General features: G+C 44.9%; 1 protein-coding gene across 1 annotated transcript in view; it reads left to right on the plus strand.

Moving 5' to 3' along the window:
* Positions 1-509: 509 nt before the first annotated feature.
* Positions 510-16,180, plus strand: part of adar (adenosine deaminase RNA specific) — a 47,926-nt gene continuing 32,255 nt past the window's right edge. Inside the window, exons 1-4 of the mRNA XM_060820720.1 lie at positions 510-882; positions 5,472-7,070; positions 11,104-11,284; positions 12,685-12,851. Coding sequence (XP_060676703.1) covers positions 5,578-7,070; positions 11,104-11,284; positions 12,685-12,851 — 1,841 coding nt within the window. The 5' untranslated portion in view covers positions 510-882; positions 5,472-5,577. The remainder of the gene's footprint in view (positions 883-5,471; positions 7,071-11,103; positions 11,285-12,684; positions 12,852-16,180) is intronic.

Raw genomic sequence — 16,180 nt, forward strand, 5'->3', positions numbered from 1 at the left:
CAAGTTTACGAAACTTCGTCGATGACCGTCATTCTCCTCCTTTGAACATTTGACCATGCTAGTCAGTCTGTGGCGTTTTACTGCAGAAAGGCTTCGGTCGGTTCACTGGCTGGGTGTCATGAAAGAAAAATCCGGCCACCAGTAGCGATCAGCCTGTGCAGTTAAAGGCATGACTATGTGTGTTTTCAGAATGGGAGCGGGTACGGAAGATTTCGAGTAGTTCCTATTATTGGGTGAGCATGGAAGTTGCAGGCAACTCGTGAGCCCTCTGAACCGAATGTGTTTTTTAATGTGGGAATCGAAAGTGAAACTAGCCCGGGCGGTTTTATAAACCGGGAAGGTGGAGCTGAGTTTTTTTTCAATCAATCAGCCAGTGTTTAAGGAGGTCTGTAAATCCCCACCCGAGAGAGCAAATCATTCTCTTCATTGTGACCAGGCAGGGCGGATCAGAAACAAAACTGAAACTAGGGCCTTTCTGTAGGGTCGGTTCAGAACAGTCTGCGGTGCCGAGCAAGTGCTGGTTATTTTACTTATTCTTGTCAAAACTGTGCCAGTTAGACTAATAGAAAAGATAGATGATTTGTCTGTGAAGGCTAATTTACTTGATTGTGGCTTGTTCCCAAGTGGAATGAGCTGTTCTGTGTGGGGCTTCTGGAATACTCTGTTCTGGGGACCAAGTTTTGTAATCTGTCCCCTGCAGAATTTGGTAAATTTTAGACTCTGGAAATCTCACATCCTGAAGTTCCAGGTCGCAATTCACCTGACTTTCGCTGGCTCGGAATCTTGAATCTAGTTGATTTCCTGCAAGGAGACTGGCGATTAGAACCTGATCCTCCCCTCTCTGAAAAGGTGTTGCTGTTCCAGGAACTTATTCAGCCACAGGTACTCCTCATTGTTGAAGTGTGTTTGTTTGTGTTGTGACTTGTGATTCATTCTGGACTGAAGCATTTTGTTCAACTCTTCTGCTGAGCTGTTTGGTCCTGATTTGTTACACTAAGTATCTGATAGTCTAAATCTCTGTGCCTGCTCACATTTCTGTTCCAGATATTTTCTAATCAACCTGTTCAGGGGTGTTATTAAACTCCTCTGGAACAGGTAGGACTTGAACCCAAGATCAGCACCTCATTTTCCACTTGGGAACCCCTGCAGCCTTCTGGATTCAGTATTGATTCAATAACTTGAGACCTTGAGCTCTCCCATGTTCTTACCCCAATTCCCACACACCCAAGCCTTGTTATCTCACAGTCTGCTAATACACACAATCCATCATCCGTCACTAAAAGTCCCCATTAACAGCTATTACTCTCCTAGCCAGATCCTTATCCACCCCTTTGTCTGTCCAACTGCTCTTCTCTCTCTCTCTCTTTGGGCTCTATCTTCACCTATCATTTACTCCTTAACCCCCCTCCCCCAACCCTGTCTTCTGTATACCTGTATAAACTCACATTTTCCTGGCTTCCATCAGTTCTGGGAAAGGGTCACTGATTTCTCTGCAGACGCTGCCAGACCTGCTGAGCTTTTCCAACAACCTAAGCCTTCTGGCTCAGAGATAGGGACATTATCACTAAAGCACCATAAGTCGTTTTATACTGTTTGTGTTGGCTTGCACTTGCTTTGGCAACCCAGATACTAATATTGAAATGATACAGAGAAGGCTGCCTGATGCAAATGCAGTGATGACTTTTTTAAAATGCCAGGAGCTGGTAGTTTATTTTTCAATAGATGATTATTGGATGATTATTGTAGAATGTGTGCAGTGTGACAGGCCATATGGCCCAACTGATCTGATGTGTTTATGAGGTAAAAACAATGACTGCGGATGCTGGAAACCAGATTCTGGAGATAGTGATGCTGGAAAAGCACAGCAGTTCAGGCAGCATCCGAGGACCAGTAAAATCGACGTTTCGGGCAAAAGCCCTTCATCAGGAATACAGGCAGGGCGCCTGAAGGGTGGAGAGATAAATGAGAGGAGGGTTTATGAGCCTCCTGACATGAACCCTAATTCAGTTTTTACAAAAATAAAAAACAAACTTGTGCAGATGCTGTACATCTGAAGCAAACGCAGAAAATGTTGGAGAAGCTGAGCAGGTCTGGCAGCATGTATGGACAGAGAAACAGAGTTAATGCTTTCAAGTCCAGTATGACGAAGCCTCAGAACTGAAAGGGGTTGAGAACAATGTTTTAAATATTATTTACACACAGATAGAAGAGGGGCGAAGGGAATCGGTGGTTCGGAGGTCCTGTGCAAAATGATGGTGAAAGAGAAACAGCCGTGTAAGTTAAGGTGTGAAAGGGGGAGAATGGGTCTGCTCTGGTGAGATCAAAAAACAACTTCATCTCATCCTGCCTTTGAATTCATCTCTCCCTAGAGTATATTCCATTACATGGAAAACTCCCTTTGGTAACACCATTCTCTGAGAAAGGGAGTTTTTTTGAATTTGTTAGGGGCTTCAAGCCTCCTGGCTTTGAATGTAATTCCTCACCATTCCATGGACAGTGAGCATTGCTGTACTGGCTCACTGGTCCACCCTATTAAATGAACTTCAGTGTGATATTTCAGCAATATCAAAGCTGGTTCAGCACCGAATCAATGTTGCAGTGTTTTAGAATAGGTATCTGATTTGACAGCACGTGGGAGTTTTTTTAAAAAATGTATTCATTAGTGGGATTTGAGTGGCTGGCTGGCTGGCCAGCATTTATTGCTCATACCTAGTTGCCCTTGAGAAGGTGGTGGTGAACTGCCTCCTTGAACCATTGCAGGACTATGGTGGTTCTGTTACTGGATTGAGGAACCAGGATTAATGAGAGTCTGGGGTTAAAAAGCCTTAGTGACCCATGTACAGTAGCTACTGAATTGCCCAGAAAAGAAACCATCTGGTTCACTGAAGATTGTCTTGAAAGGAAATCTGCTGTCCTTATCAATACTCAACCCTAGACCCACAGCAGTGAAAAGTTTGTTCAAATCATTCAGACATTTAAAAGGTGGGTCACTGCCAGCTATCTCTCAAGGGTAATTAATAGAACATAGAACATTACAGCGCAGTACAGGCCCTTCGGCCCTCGATGTTGCACCGCCCTGTCATACTAATCTGAAGCCCTCCCACCTACACTATTCCATGTACGTCCATTTGTCTGTCCAATGGCAACTTAAATGCCCTTAAACTTGGCAAATCTACTACCAATGCAGGCAAAGTATTCCATACCCTTACTACTCTCTGAGTAACGAAACTACCTCTGACATCTGTCTTTTATACCTACCTCCCCTCACTTTAAAGTTGTATCCCCTCGTGTTTGCCGTCCCCATACTTGGGAAAAGGCTCTCCCTGTCCACCCTAAACAACTCTCTGATTATCTTATATGTCTCTATTAAGTCACCTCTCAACCTTCTTCTCTCCAATGAAAACAGCCTCAAGGCCCTCAGCCTTTCCTCGTAAGACATTCCTTCTATACTAGGCAACATCCTAGTAAATCTCCTCTGCACCCTTTCCAAAGCTTCCACATCCTTCTTATAATGTGGTGACCAGAACTGTACACAATACTCCAAGTGTGACCATACCAGAGCTTTGTACAGCTGCAGCATAACTTCCTGATTCAGGAGCTCAATCCCTCTATTAATAAAGGCTAAAACACTGTATGCCTTCTTAACAACCCTGTCAAATCTGGGTGGCAACTTTCAGGGATCTGTGTACATGGACACCGAGATCTCTCTGCTCATCCGCACTCCCAAGAATCTTACCATTAGCCCAGTACTTTGCATTCCGATTACTCCGGCCAAAGTGTTTCACCTCACATTTGTCCACATTAAACTCCATTTGCCACATCTCAGCCCAGCTCTGCATCCTATCTATGTCTCTCTGCAACCTACTACATCCTTCTTCACTATCCACAATTCCACTGACCTTAGTGCCGTCCGCAAATTTACTAACCCACCCTTCTAAGCCCTTATCCAGGTCATTTATAAAAATGACGAACAGCAGTGGACCCAACACCGACCCTTGCGGTACGCTGCTAGTAACTGGACACCAAGATGAACATGTTCCATCAACTACAACCCTCTGTTTTCTTTCAGCAAGCCAATGATGAGCTGTTAGTGATGAACTTGTATCTATTAACTTTTTTTAAAAAAAATTGCAACAACCAAATAGTGTGAAATAGCATTAAAATTTATATTTAAAATTTAAATACAGGATACATGTTATTTCTAAGTTCTTTTAATTCCCTGAAGTGTGCTCTTGACATACATTTAAGATGAGTCCGGTGCTATCAGAATTAGTGCTTGGTGTGCTGAAATGCCTGCTGATGCTAGTTAGAACTGACCCTTATTCTTTCAACCAACACCATTTGCTAGTTACCTGCTCTGAAGAAATATGGATTCTGGCAGTTTTGGAGTTACCTTCATTGCTTACCATGGTGCTGTTTCTAGAAATTCTAATTGTTCTGTTCTCTGGAGGGATATGACGACAAGTAATTGAAGCCACAGATTTCAATATGTTTTCTTAATTAAAATGTAATTCTGCAGCAGATAACTTGCAGTAATCTTTTTGTTCTCTGTGGTCTTGCAACTTTTATTACATCTACCTATTTATCCTAGAGCGGAGTTGATAGCTCAGCACCAACATACGTTGGTTGAAGCTGGATGGATGGATGCCTGCATGAGAGGAAATGTAGAAGAACATGTTGGTGGGGTGGGGTATAAACACTGGCTTGGATCTGTTGGGCTGAATGGCTGTCAAATTCTGTGTGCAGTTGTGAACATGCAGTGTTCATTATGCACAATGAAAAGACTTGGAGAATGGTGTGGTCAGGATATATTTAATGGCTTACACCAGCTGGCAGGTGGTAGCTCTGCAGAGCAAGTAACACTCGAAGCAAGCTTCTTATTTAGTTCATCGTGTTTGTTTGCTGAATGGAGCATTGGTATGATGTGCTTTCAGAGAGATTGAGGTCCTGTATACTGCTGGTTACCACCAAAGTAAAAAGGAAAAGCTCTTCGAATTTCTTGGGTCCCTGAGCTGAATGGCACTGGGAGCTGTGGACAGGGGGAGCACAAAATACAGACTTTTCTTTATCTGTGTCACACTCTTGCTGTCTCTGTCTTTCTCTCTCTGTCTCGGTCTGTCTGTCTGTCGAGCTCTCCCTCCCACTCCTCCTCTTTGTCTGTTCTCTATCGATTAAAGGTGTGATTATGGAGTGCTTTTCCATGCTTTATACAGGGTATTTTGTCCACCTTCGATGGTGTTGAGCTTACAGTGCTATTTTGCAGGTTCCAGCAACCCTCCATTCCCCTGTTCGTGTGGCTGTTCTCCTTGACCATTCCAGCCAGTGAGCATCGGCAGGGATCATAAGCTATCCAGTCATCACCCCAAAACCTCCATGTTTCTTTTCCAGCAAGAGGACTGGGAACCCCAACTTATTTTATGGTATAAATGTTTTCCACTGCCATAACTTTAATTTTCTGTTTTTTGTTTCAGGTGTGCGCAGGTGATTTGATCGATTGGATCAAGGTCCCCATTCAATCTGCATGCCCTTAGTGTGCCATCAAAGGCAAACATACCCCACAGTTCGTATTAAAGAGCTATGAGCAGAGGTAGTGGTGGTGATAAAAAAGCATATAGAGGTAAAGGTAAAGGTTCTCATCGATATAACCACCCCCACGATCAGTACAACTCTCATACAGCTCTGAACTCCTCGAACCAAGGAACGGGAATTGATTATTTTCGAAACCAGCAGATCCTGTTTCTCACGGGGCGGATCCCGCAGGCTCCTGCCTTTGTGCATCAGCAGCCTTACAGGAGCCAAGTATCGTACCAGCAAAAGCAGCGGGTTCTCCGTCCGCCAGCCAAGAGCTGGAGCAGCAACTTCAGCCCGCAGCCTGTTAAGACCATCTGGGCCCCAGCTCCCCCCGTCCAGAAAGTGAAAAACCCCAAGACTGAGCCGGAATTAGATAAGTTGTTCTCGCGTTTTGAGAATATCTCACTGGGTGGCAACACTCGCCAAGACATCCTGTCTATTTTGGGAAGACTTAGACCAACGGAAAGATTACCAGCACGTCAGATAGCCAGGCAACTCTGCATTCAGAAAAAAATAGTCAACCACGTCTTGTATGATCTGCTGAAGGAAAACCGAGTAAGGAAGGAAGGCATCTCGCCCCCTCTGTGGCATCTTGCAGGCCACACTGAAACCAGAGAGCAGGTCCCTGAAAGCCAGCGGTCCTCGCCCGAGGGCATAGCTTCACCTGTGTCGCCCAGCAAAGAAGAGCAAGCCTCTGACGACGAAGACAGCACTGACAGCACGGCGGATCACTCCAACATGGAAGACGGTGAAACCCAAAAGAACAAAATCTTCTCCTTCCTCTTGGAGAAGGAGAAGGCCACTGCCCTTGAGATTGCCAAAAACACTGGACTAAAGACAGCTCGGCAAATCAACCCCACCCTTCACTTGCTTGAAACTCAAGGTGACCTCTACAAGGAGTCTGCCTTTCCACCAATTTGGACCCTTTCAGACCGAAGGAAAGAAGTGCTGTTCAGGAAAAGGAAGCTGCATGAACTGGGTGAGCCCAGAATTGAAACATTGGAGAGAATACCAATGACCATTCAAGATGCAAGTGATGTTTCTCAAGAGGTCATTGAAGGGATCAAAGTCAAGGAAGAGGGCAGTGTAGGGAATGGCCAGGCAGTCGCTCTGCAAGAGGAAGCAAATGATTTGCATTCGCTGGCCACTTCAGCTCCGCTGCTTCTCGATGTTAAGGTGGAGAAACACAAGGCCAATCATGCTGAGGCAAACTACTACGACAGCACTACAGGAAACGGCCAGTGGGCATCTGACGATATCCCTGACGACCTGAACATCATCAACCGTGTGAGCGAGGCTGGCGAAACAGTTGGTCTGCCACAGGGCGTGTTGGCTGGCAAGCCTGGCGCTGATCAACACCCAACCCTTTCACCAACTGACCGGCTACGTGCCTGTTTAACGAAAAACCCAGTTAGTGGTCTCATGGAATATTCGCAGGGCTCAGCATTGCAGTGTGAATTCATCCTCCTCGCCCAGACGGGACCATCCCATGACCCACGGTAAGAGAACTCTACACCATGTATGCCTAGTGTGCTGATTCTGGTGGATCTTTCATCCTTGAGCAGGTGAAGCATGCATACCAGAGCAGTTTCTGGTCTGTACTGATACCAATCATTGCAAAGTCAGTATCACTGCCTGAATATTCCAGGTTAAGGCAAGAATACATATGCATGTCACAAATTTACACTTGAATGATCTTGCCTATTTTACACAATATGATTATGCTAGAGGAAGGGTGCACGCTGCTGCTCACGCGCTCTCAGTTGCTTTTCCTTGGTGCTAGAGGTGACGAGGGTCCGAGATGTCTTGCACAGCAACTGTGGTGGATGAATGACGTAGCATGTTACTTACCTATTGCTCTTCATCCCAGTCCTGTTGTGTCAGATGTGCTGGCAATACCAAATTCTTTGTAGTTTGTCTTCTCCCATGCCATAAGGAACTTTAATTCATTGTTCCAATATCTGTCTCTCTGGTAGGAGGTAGACATTAACAGGGGTCACCATGAGAACTGCTGGGTAGGGCATGAAGTGAGAGGCTGTAGATCCAGAGAGAGTTTGAAATTGGTCATCTTTTCACTGCTGAAGCATTGCTGGGACCCTGTTGATCACCACAGTCAGAATCATTTTGCAATTTTTAAACCCTTGCCTCTGATGTAAAAAGCCACTGGGACTTGGTTTTGAACATGGTGCAGCAACACCCACTTGAGTGGAGTGAACCTTAGGACATGAGGCATTCACCCTCTGAGCCAATCAGTTAAATTGTGGCTGATTAGCATTTCAGCTCCATTGACCAGTTGTCATTACCCATCATTATTGGCTATTACATTTTAACTTGACCCCACATTTTTAAAAACAAACAGTTTTGGAGATGGAAATCTCCAGTTTTCCATCGCCCTTAGTGAAGAGGGGCACTTTGTGACGGCACAAATGAATCATCTATGTTTTTAAGGTTTTTTCCCCCTCCTGCTTGGAAAACTGGTTATGATCAGTTTGCCCTCTGCCTTGATCACAGGCATTAAATGACCACTGGAGCTGTCTAAAGCTAGGAATCGGTTTGCTCTGGAAACCTGAACAAATGTGTGTGTTTGGAACTGGATGGCCTTGCTGATTGGCAACTTAGTTGAGTTGGCAAGGCAGGAGCGTGAGAGGGGCTGTTCTCGGGCCTCATTCTAAACTCAACTCAATGTCTACTGCCAGAACAGGGAGAAGTATACCGACAGTATATATAATCAGCATCTGAAATGAAGAATGTGTTTGGCACAGACTTCCTCCTTCACAGTTCTGTGTAATTCCAGTATCCACAAATGGCACCGTTCTCCTTTCCGTTGTGGTTGTTCCGCTGCCATGCAGTTAATTGAAGCCCGATCTGTACTTCCTCTTTCTAAGCCCGTTCGAGTACTCTTCACTAAACATTCCTACCCAACAAAGATTCATATTCATCCATCTGAGCTCTGAGGACTTCAGTTAACCTGTCCCACCCTCCACACAGGAGGAGAGAGTGATTTTCCCACTCGTAGATGAAACCAGTGGTCATTGGAATCACTGCAGTCCTGTGCTTGAGGCCACAGTGTTGAATTACTCACCATTTAGAATTAATTCGCACAAAATTGTCCATCTTAATTGGGACTATAAGAGCGCGATATTGAAAGGGGAAGTGTCATTGTTAATTGGTTGGATCATTCTAGTTTGTAGAAAGAGCTTTTCTAACAACGCTGTTGTGTCGAATCTGGGTTTTGGTTTGCGAGGGGAACATTTGCATCCAGAAATTGCTGGAGGAACTCAGCTAGTCTGGCAGCATCTTGAGAGAAAATAAGAGTTAACGTCTCGAGTCCAGTGACTGTCCTTCAGAACAAAGGACAATTCTGCTTTCTGTCCAAAGATGCTGCCAGACTAGCTGAGTTTCTCCAGCAATTTGTTTTTGCTTCACATGTGTTGCTTTTTGTTTTATTTCCAACACTTTTATCCACATTGGATTTATATACCTCAGAATCGTTGTGATTTGTGTAGCCATTTCTTTCTCGGAAACTGCAGATAAGTTTGGAGAATTACCTAACCTGTGTGGTTTAGCATCGTACTGCTAAACCACAGAGCTGAGAAACATTAAATTTTTTTTCTCAAATAGGAAACATTACTACTGGGCACCCATTGTTGCAGATGTGCCTTTAAATCAAGCTGTGAGAAACTTGCGTATAAATGTCAAGCCAATACTTTTAACACTTCCCAGGATGACTACCAGAGCTAATGTCTTGTCAGCCCTCTTCCCATCCAACATCTAGGAATTGCACCATAAAGATCTGAGAAAGCTGAGTGGCATTAGGGGTTAGAATCCAAATCAGAACAGAATCAGTAAGACAAAAGACAAATAGAGGTAGAAAGTGCTGGAGAAACCCAGCAGGTCTAACAGCACCAATGGAGGGAGAACGGAGTCAACGTTTTGAGCCCATTATGACTCTTTGTGACTTGAATGTTAAAACTTGCTTCTTGCTCTCTCGCTTACTCTCTGTCTTGCGCACTCTCACTTTCTATCTTGCTTATGTCCATGCTCTGTCTCTCGCTCTGTCCATATAGATGCTGCCAAACCTGTTGAGTTTCTCCTGTTTTTATTCCAGAGCCAGTCAGGTTCTGAGTTGCAGGGAGACCTTCTTGCCTGAGATATTCTGTGGGTCCAGGCTCAGTCTAGGATTCATTGAAACCCAGGCTTCAGACTACACAATGAAATACATTACAGCTACTGTTTATTGCCATTCTTTCAAAATCGACATTGGGAAGCAGTGTAAACATGCTGAAGCCTCCTCAGGCTTGTTTTCGGTTTTCAGCATTGGCAGTTTCTCAGAGCTTGGAGTTGGTGGTAAACGTGTTTTATTGCACAAGGTCTTTCATTGCTACATTTGGTGCTAGTTGTAGAGTGCATGTTCCAGCCTTCTGATAGTGTATGATCGCAAGACTGACCACTGTATCCCATACTGCATAAAGACAGTGCCGTCATGTCAACTAAGTACTCTAATTGACTGTGGGGCTGTTTGGAATACAAAGAACAGTACAGCACAGGAATGGCCCTTTGGCCCACCAAGACTGCGCTAACACACCCTTTCTAAACTGAAAATGTTTTACCTCTGCGCAGTCCATATCCCTCTATTCCCTGCCTATGTGTGTGTGTATATGTGTATATAGATGCCCCTCAGACATTTCTGTTGTATCTGCCCCCAATGCCACCTCTGGCAGCACGTTTCAGGCACTTCCTACCCTGTATATTTAAAAAGATTTAGCTTTCTCAACTCCTTTAAACTTACCCCCTTTTGCCTGTCTCATTGTAATTGATATTTCTATCCTTGCGAAAAAGACTTCATCGCTCTATATGATTGAGTATGAGTTGGGACATTAAGTTGAAGTTGTACAGGATGTTGGTGAGGCCTCTTCTGGAATACTGTGTCCAGTTCTAGTCACCCTGTTTTTGGAAGGATATTATTAAACTGGAGAGGACTCAAGAGATTTACCAGAATGTTACCAGGAATGGAGGGTTTGAGTTAGAAGGGGAGGCTAGATATGCTGGGAAATCTTTCACTGGAATGTAGGAGGTTGAGGGGTGACGTTATAGTGGCTTATAAAATTATGAGGGATGTAGATGAGGTGAATGGCAGATATTTATCCCTAAGGTGAGAGGAGGAATATCTTTTTTTTAAATCTGAAGGGCGGATTTTTAACTCCAGAATGGTTCATGTGTGGAGTGATCTTCCAGAGGAACTGGTGGTTGGGAATACAGTTACAATGTTTAAAGGCATTTGGGTAAGTACACGAATAAGCAATGTTTGGAGGGATATGGGCCAAGTGCAGTCAGGTGGGACTAGTTGTAGTTTGGGATTATGGCCAGCATGGACTGGTTGGACCGAAGGGTCTGTTTCCTTGCTGTATGACTCTGTGACTCTGACTAACTGTTCTGTCCATGTTTCTCATAATGCCTGGAAGTTTGGCAAAGCACTGTATAAAAGTCCTGTTTCTTTAACTGACCACCACTCTTTTTCCCTTGTGACGAAAGGTTCAGGATGCAGGCATCTATAGATGGCAGGAGATTTCCTCCGGCTGAAGCTAACAGCAAGAAGACAGCTAAGAAGGATGCAGCAACCAATGCCCTGAAAGTGCTACTGAAAGAGATTCTGGGTGAAGACATAGAGATTCCTCCTTCCTCTCCCCATTCTGAGCCTCTGGTCACAATGGAGGTTGGTATAGTATGTGCTCCGTGTATGCCACACCTTTTCTGAAACCAGTGGACTAGAAAGGCTTTGGCGTAAATGTCTGATTGTTGCAGTGAGTTAGACTCCAGGAACCAACAGGGAATATTTTGTGTGCTAAATTTTAATTAATTTTTAAGATTTCAATCTAACATTTCCCTGAAGGTGATTGTACCAGAAACCCCTGCATTGGACTGATTTGTGGAATTACTGTTTTCTATGCAGTATGAATGGTCCTCTGACATCTTGAACCAGCTCCAGAGGAGAGAGGTTCTTTCAGCCATGTCCGCTTATTATGCAGTAATGAAATGTCATTAGTTTTTTTGAACACTAGTGTAATGTAAATAATTGACAGGCAGGAAAAGACCAGCTGGTACAGCAGTCATGGTTGCTTCCTGCCACCCTCCCACCTTGCAGAGATAAATGTGCTCTGAGTAACTCCTGTCCCTCCGAGGATGGAAGCAAGTCCAAGTCACTGTACCTGCCTTCCATGCAATATAATCTCTGCTGTGGTGAGGGACCAGTCCTGCTCCCTGTAAACTGAGCACAGTATCAGCACTCCTTGCACCAGGCAGCGGCGTACTCCAGGGAATCGGTACTGTTTGGGAAATGGTTAATCACCTGATATCCCATCTGTCCTACTCTTTCACATTTTGCACTCGCGTTCCCTGATCCCTGTCCATCTGTTAAACTGGAATAATCCATCAACAGGGACATTAACCAACCTCTCCATTGTTTTGTAGGTCTCAATCAGGTCACCTGCACATTAAGCTGCCCAAAACTCAGTAGACCATGGCTGCTGCATTAAAGCAAGTGTTTCTGTGCCAACCTGTCTCTACCTTTCATAATTTTAAAGCTTTGTCAGTGGGCAGGACTCTGGCAATCAAAAGCCATTCTGCAGGCTTCAATTGCTTGTATTACTGAGGACTGTGGTGATTCTCTGCGCTGATGGTGTGAAACATACAGACTGCTTCACTTCTTCAGGGACAATAATCTGAATGTCCTGTTACCTTTTACTTCATTTGAGTGAAGATTTGTGTTGTGAGCAGTATTTCTGAATCACCTGTCAAGTGTTCCACCAGCAAGCAGTCATTGCATGAGCACCAACTGTGCTGAGAGCCGAGGGAGCTTCGCTGGTTCTAACCTTTTTCTGTAACTGCACGTGAAAGTAATTTATGTATCAGGATTAATGGGATGTTGGGATCTTCAATGTTGGATTAAATCTGAGATGGGTATGTTGACAGGATGAAATAAGATGGGCTGGGAGAAGACTGGTGTGGACAGGCGCATTGCATCTGAACTGTGCCCTGTGTTCTATAAATCTATGATTGTTTGTCTCTGAAATATGAACCTGGTATTGTATCTCTCCTCCCCACTCCCCTTCCCAGTGTACAGCTCTTCCAAGTGAAATGAAGACTGAACCGTGTACTCTGTCTCAACCCTCGCTGCCCACAGGGAAAAATCCAGTCTGCATGTTAATGGAGTATGCACAGAAGTCAGGCAATGCATGTGAATTTCAACTTGTATCACAGAGTGGTCCTCCCCATGACCCTAGGTATGTGGTGTCACATACAGATGTTCTGAGCTCTGGAAATAACTTTTAAGGAAGACGATTTTTTTTTTAAAAAGTCTGTTTTGTTTTCTTTGGGGGTTTGAAATGCTGATAAATGGAACCATGCCAATTTCAGGCTGTAGTCTTTCAAGCATAAGATGTGGAAAGCAAGGTGTGGTTAAACGTTTGAACTTGTTAATAATTCCAGGGCTGAATGTAGAAAGTTGGAGTAGGCTGTTCAGCCGGGAAAAGGTGAGGACTGCACATGCTGGAGATCAGAGTTGAGAGTGTGGCATTGGAAAGGCACAGCGGGGTCAGGTAGCATCCAAGGAGCACAAGAATCGACATTTCGAGCAAAAGTCCTTCATCAGGAATGAGGCTTGTAGGCCGGGATGGGTGGATAGATAAATGGGAGGGGGGTGGGAGTGGGGCTGAGGGGATGATGTTTTGATGTATTATTTTGGCACGTAGTTTGTGTGATGCCTCCTCGTTGGCCCCGCTGGTAAGCTCAGTAGCCTTGGCTGCTGAGTGATGAAACGACTGAGAAAAAAGTACGAGACGGCTGTGGTCTGAGCAAACTGGATACCTCGGTATCACTCTCGAAAAAACGGAACGAGTTTTCCATTTTCAATGGAGCAGTCGGCTGGGAAGCGTCCCGGATAACCAACCTCCCAGCAGCCTTGCAAATTGTAAATGCGCCTGCTCTACAAAGCTGGCAACAAGATCAGTCTCGAGTCAAACCGAGACAGTGATCTTGGGACAATACCTTTTGCTCTCTTGAAGCTGAGCTCGGCTACTCCTCCAAGGAGCCGACTAGTGGAGTAGTCGATGACATGGATAATGGTGTAGAAGGACCCGCATGGATGGCCCAGCCACCAGATGATATAAGCATCACTACCCAAATCTTCCACAACAAGGATTATCAAATATTGAAACCGGGCACAGAGCATTCGGCAATCGAGATTGATGGTATGACAACCGAGACAGCTGCCTTCATGGAAGGAGTTGTTATTGAACCAGCATATGACAGAACATCTGTCCGAGGGGTAATAATCCATTACCCCATTGACTGGTTGTTCTGCACAGACTGTGATACCCTCTTCCTCACGGTGAGCCTGTTCAAGCACATCACCAAGGTGCATTGAATTAAGAACATTCGGACAAAATGTTTACAATGCGATAGAGTAGGAGAGTACCACGCAATCTCCTGCCATTACCCTGTACGCAAAGGTAAGAAATCCCCTCCAGAAGGGGACTCTGCATGCAGTGCGTGACCAGTGGTTTACAACCCAGGCTGGACTTGGTCAACACGAGAGGCCTCAATACCCCGTTCTACAAAATTAAAATCGCCTCAAAATAGCACTCGAGGTCAAAGGCAAATCGGGGAGAAGTGACCACATATAATCACAGGAGGAAGTTGCACTCCTGAGGCAGTGAGAAAAGAGTTTTTCAGGATGCAAATTCATTAACAAAGAGTTCGCTAGCATCCTTAAAACAAAAACACACCAGCAAATAGCTGACAAATGCAGAACCCTTGCGAACACCCTGGCGGAGATCCAAATTCCAAATGGTGTGAGCATAGCTAACGACTTGCATGAATCTGAGACAATGTGTGTGTTTGGGATAATTCCGACGAACCAAGCCCACGCTAAAGAGCCAATCGCAGAACATCAGCTTCAATGCCTAAGCACAGGGATGTAGATGACCAGCTAAAACAAGTCGAGGAACGCCCCAGGCACTCTGGCCCTTGGGTTGGACTATTGGAGAATATTACCGACCTACTCGTGAATGGTAGGGAGAGACAGAATAAACGGAGAAAGCCTCAAGGTGGCCAGATTAAAAAAGGACACACGGACGGGCAATAATAACAGCACAAAGAAAAGATGGGTAACACTTAGAGCTGTGTTCAGAGTGACGCAGCAGCTCTACAAAACCAGCCGGCGCCAGCTAGCCCGAGAGATCATGGGGGTGCCAGGGCTTGTCCTGTCCCAAAAGAGGAACTGGAGGCATGTTTCCAGGAGAAACTGTTGGTACCAAATCATAAATCCCATATTGGTAAATACGCCCTGTATACTGGGAACATAGATGATGGATCCTTGATGAAACCCATAGAGGAAGTTGAGACCACTATCAGGGGGATAGACTAGCACAGTGCCGCTGGACCGGACACCCCGAAACTGGGTGATATAAGATCCATTCACGAGGAGGAGGAAACTCCTCTATCCCAACTCTTTTCCTTGTAGTTAAAATCAAGCACGATACCGGAATTACTAAAAAAAAAGAGTCAAATGGTCTTGATGAAGACAGCCTGAAAAACATTGACAGCTGGCCAATGCTGCTAAGAATTTTCACAAAACTAATGGCAAAAATGCCTCTGTGAAACTGTCAGAATTAACAACAGACAAAAGGGGTTTCTAGCAGCCATTTCCAGTTGCAATGAGAACGTTGTCATCCGAGAGGACATAATTAATGGAGCGAAACATAACCGTAAAGACCTTCCCGTTGTCTTTGTTGATCTGGCGAAAGCGTTCGACTCGGTTGGGCACAAATTACTATTGAAAACGCTGCAGAGAACACATCTCCCGAAAGCCTTTGTAGACCGGATCCAGGATCTCTACGCTGGCAATACAACTGTGATAGAAGGGAATGGAACTTATACCACTCCAGTAAACATTGAGAGGGGCGTAAAACGGAGGCGACCCACTCTCGCCCATATTATTTAACATCGCTCTGGATCCTTTGATATGCTGTCTGGAGAAGGTTGACTCTGGGGTCACCATGCCCCTAGGTGGCAGAAGAGTTAACTGCTTGACTTTGGTTTTCCCGGATGTCATAGTCCTTCTGCGTTACTCTCACACTGGTATGGCAAGGAATCTGAAGTTGCTCCAGTCATAGTGACCATAGGGACTCAATATTAACATCGTGAAGACAAAAGAGTTTCCACTTTGCATTCAAGAGGAAGGCATTACTGTATAATCACTTGGTTAACTGGAAGCTGTGTATTGAACCTCTATTCTATATACCCTCAGGCGATACTGAGAAATACCTGGGTGCCTGTATTGACTGGCGGGCAGGTGTGTTGGAAGGAGAATGGGAGGAGAGGCTTAAGACCTGGGTGAAAGGAATACAGGCAGCATCTCTCTGACCAAAGCAATGCCTAGAAATCCTAAAAACGCATGTTGTCCCAAGATTGTATTTTCGGTTAATCCTGTCCGAAGTATTTGAAAGCATACTCATAAAGTTGGACCAGATCATACAGAGCGCCATGAAAGAGTTCCTCCCCTTCCCACCTCATACCAACGATGGAATCCTGTATGCCAGCAACAGGAACG

The sequence above is a fragment of the Hemiscyllium ocellatum genome, chromosome 50 (genome assembly GCF_020745735.1).
Source record: "Hemiscyllium ocellatum isolate sHemOce1 chromosome 50, sHemOce1.pat.X.cur, whole genome shotgun sequence".
In the NCBI taxonomy this organism is placed as follows: domain Eukaryota; kingdom Metazoa; phylum Chordata; class Chondrichthyes; order Orectolobiformes; family Hemiscylliidae; genus Hemiscyllium; species Hemiscyllium ocellatum.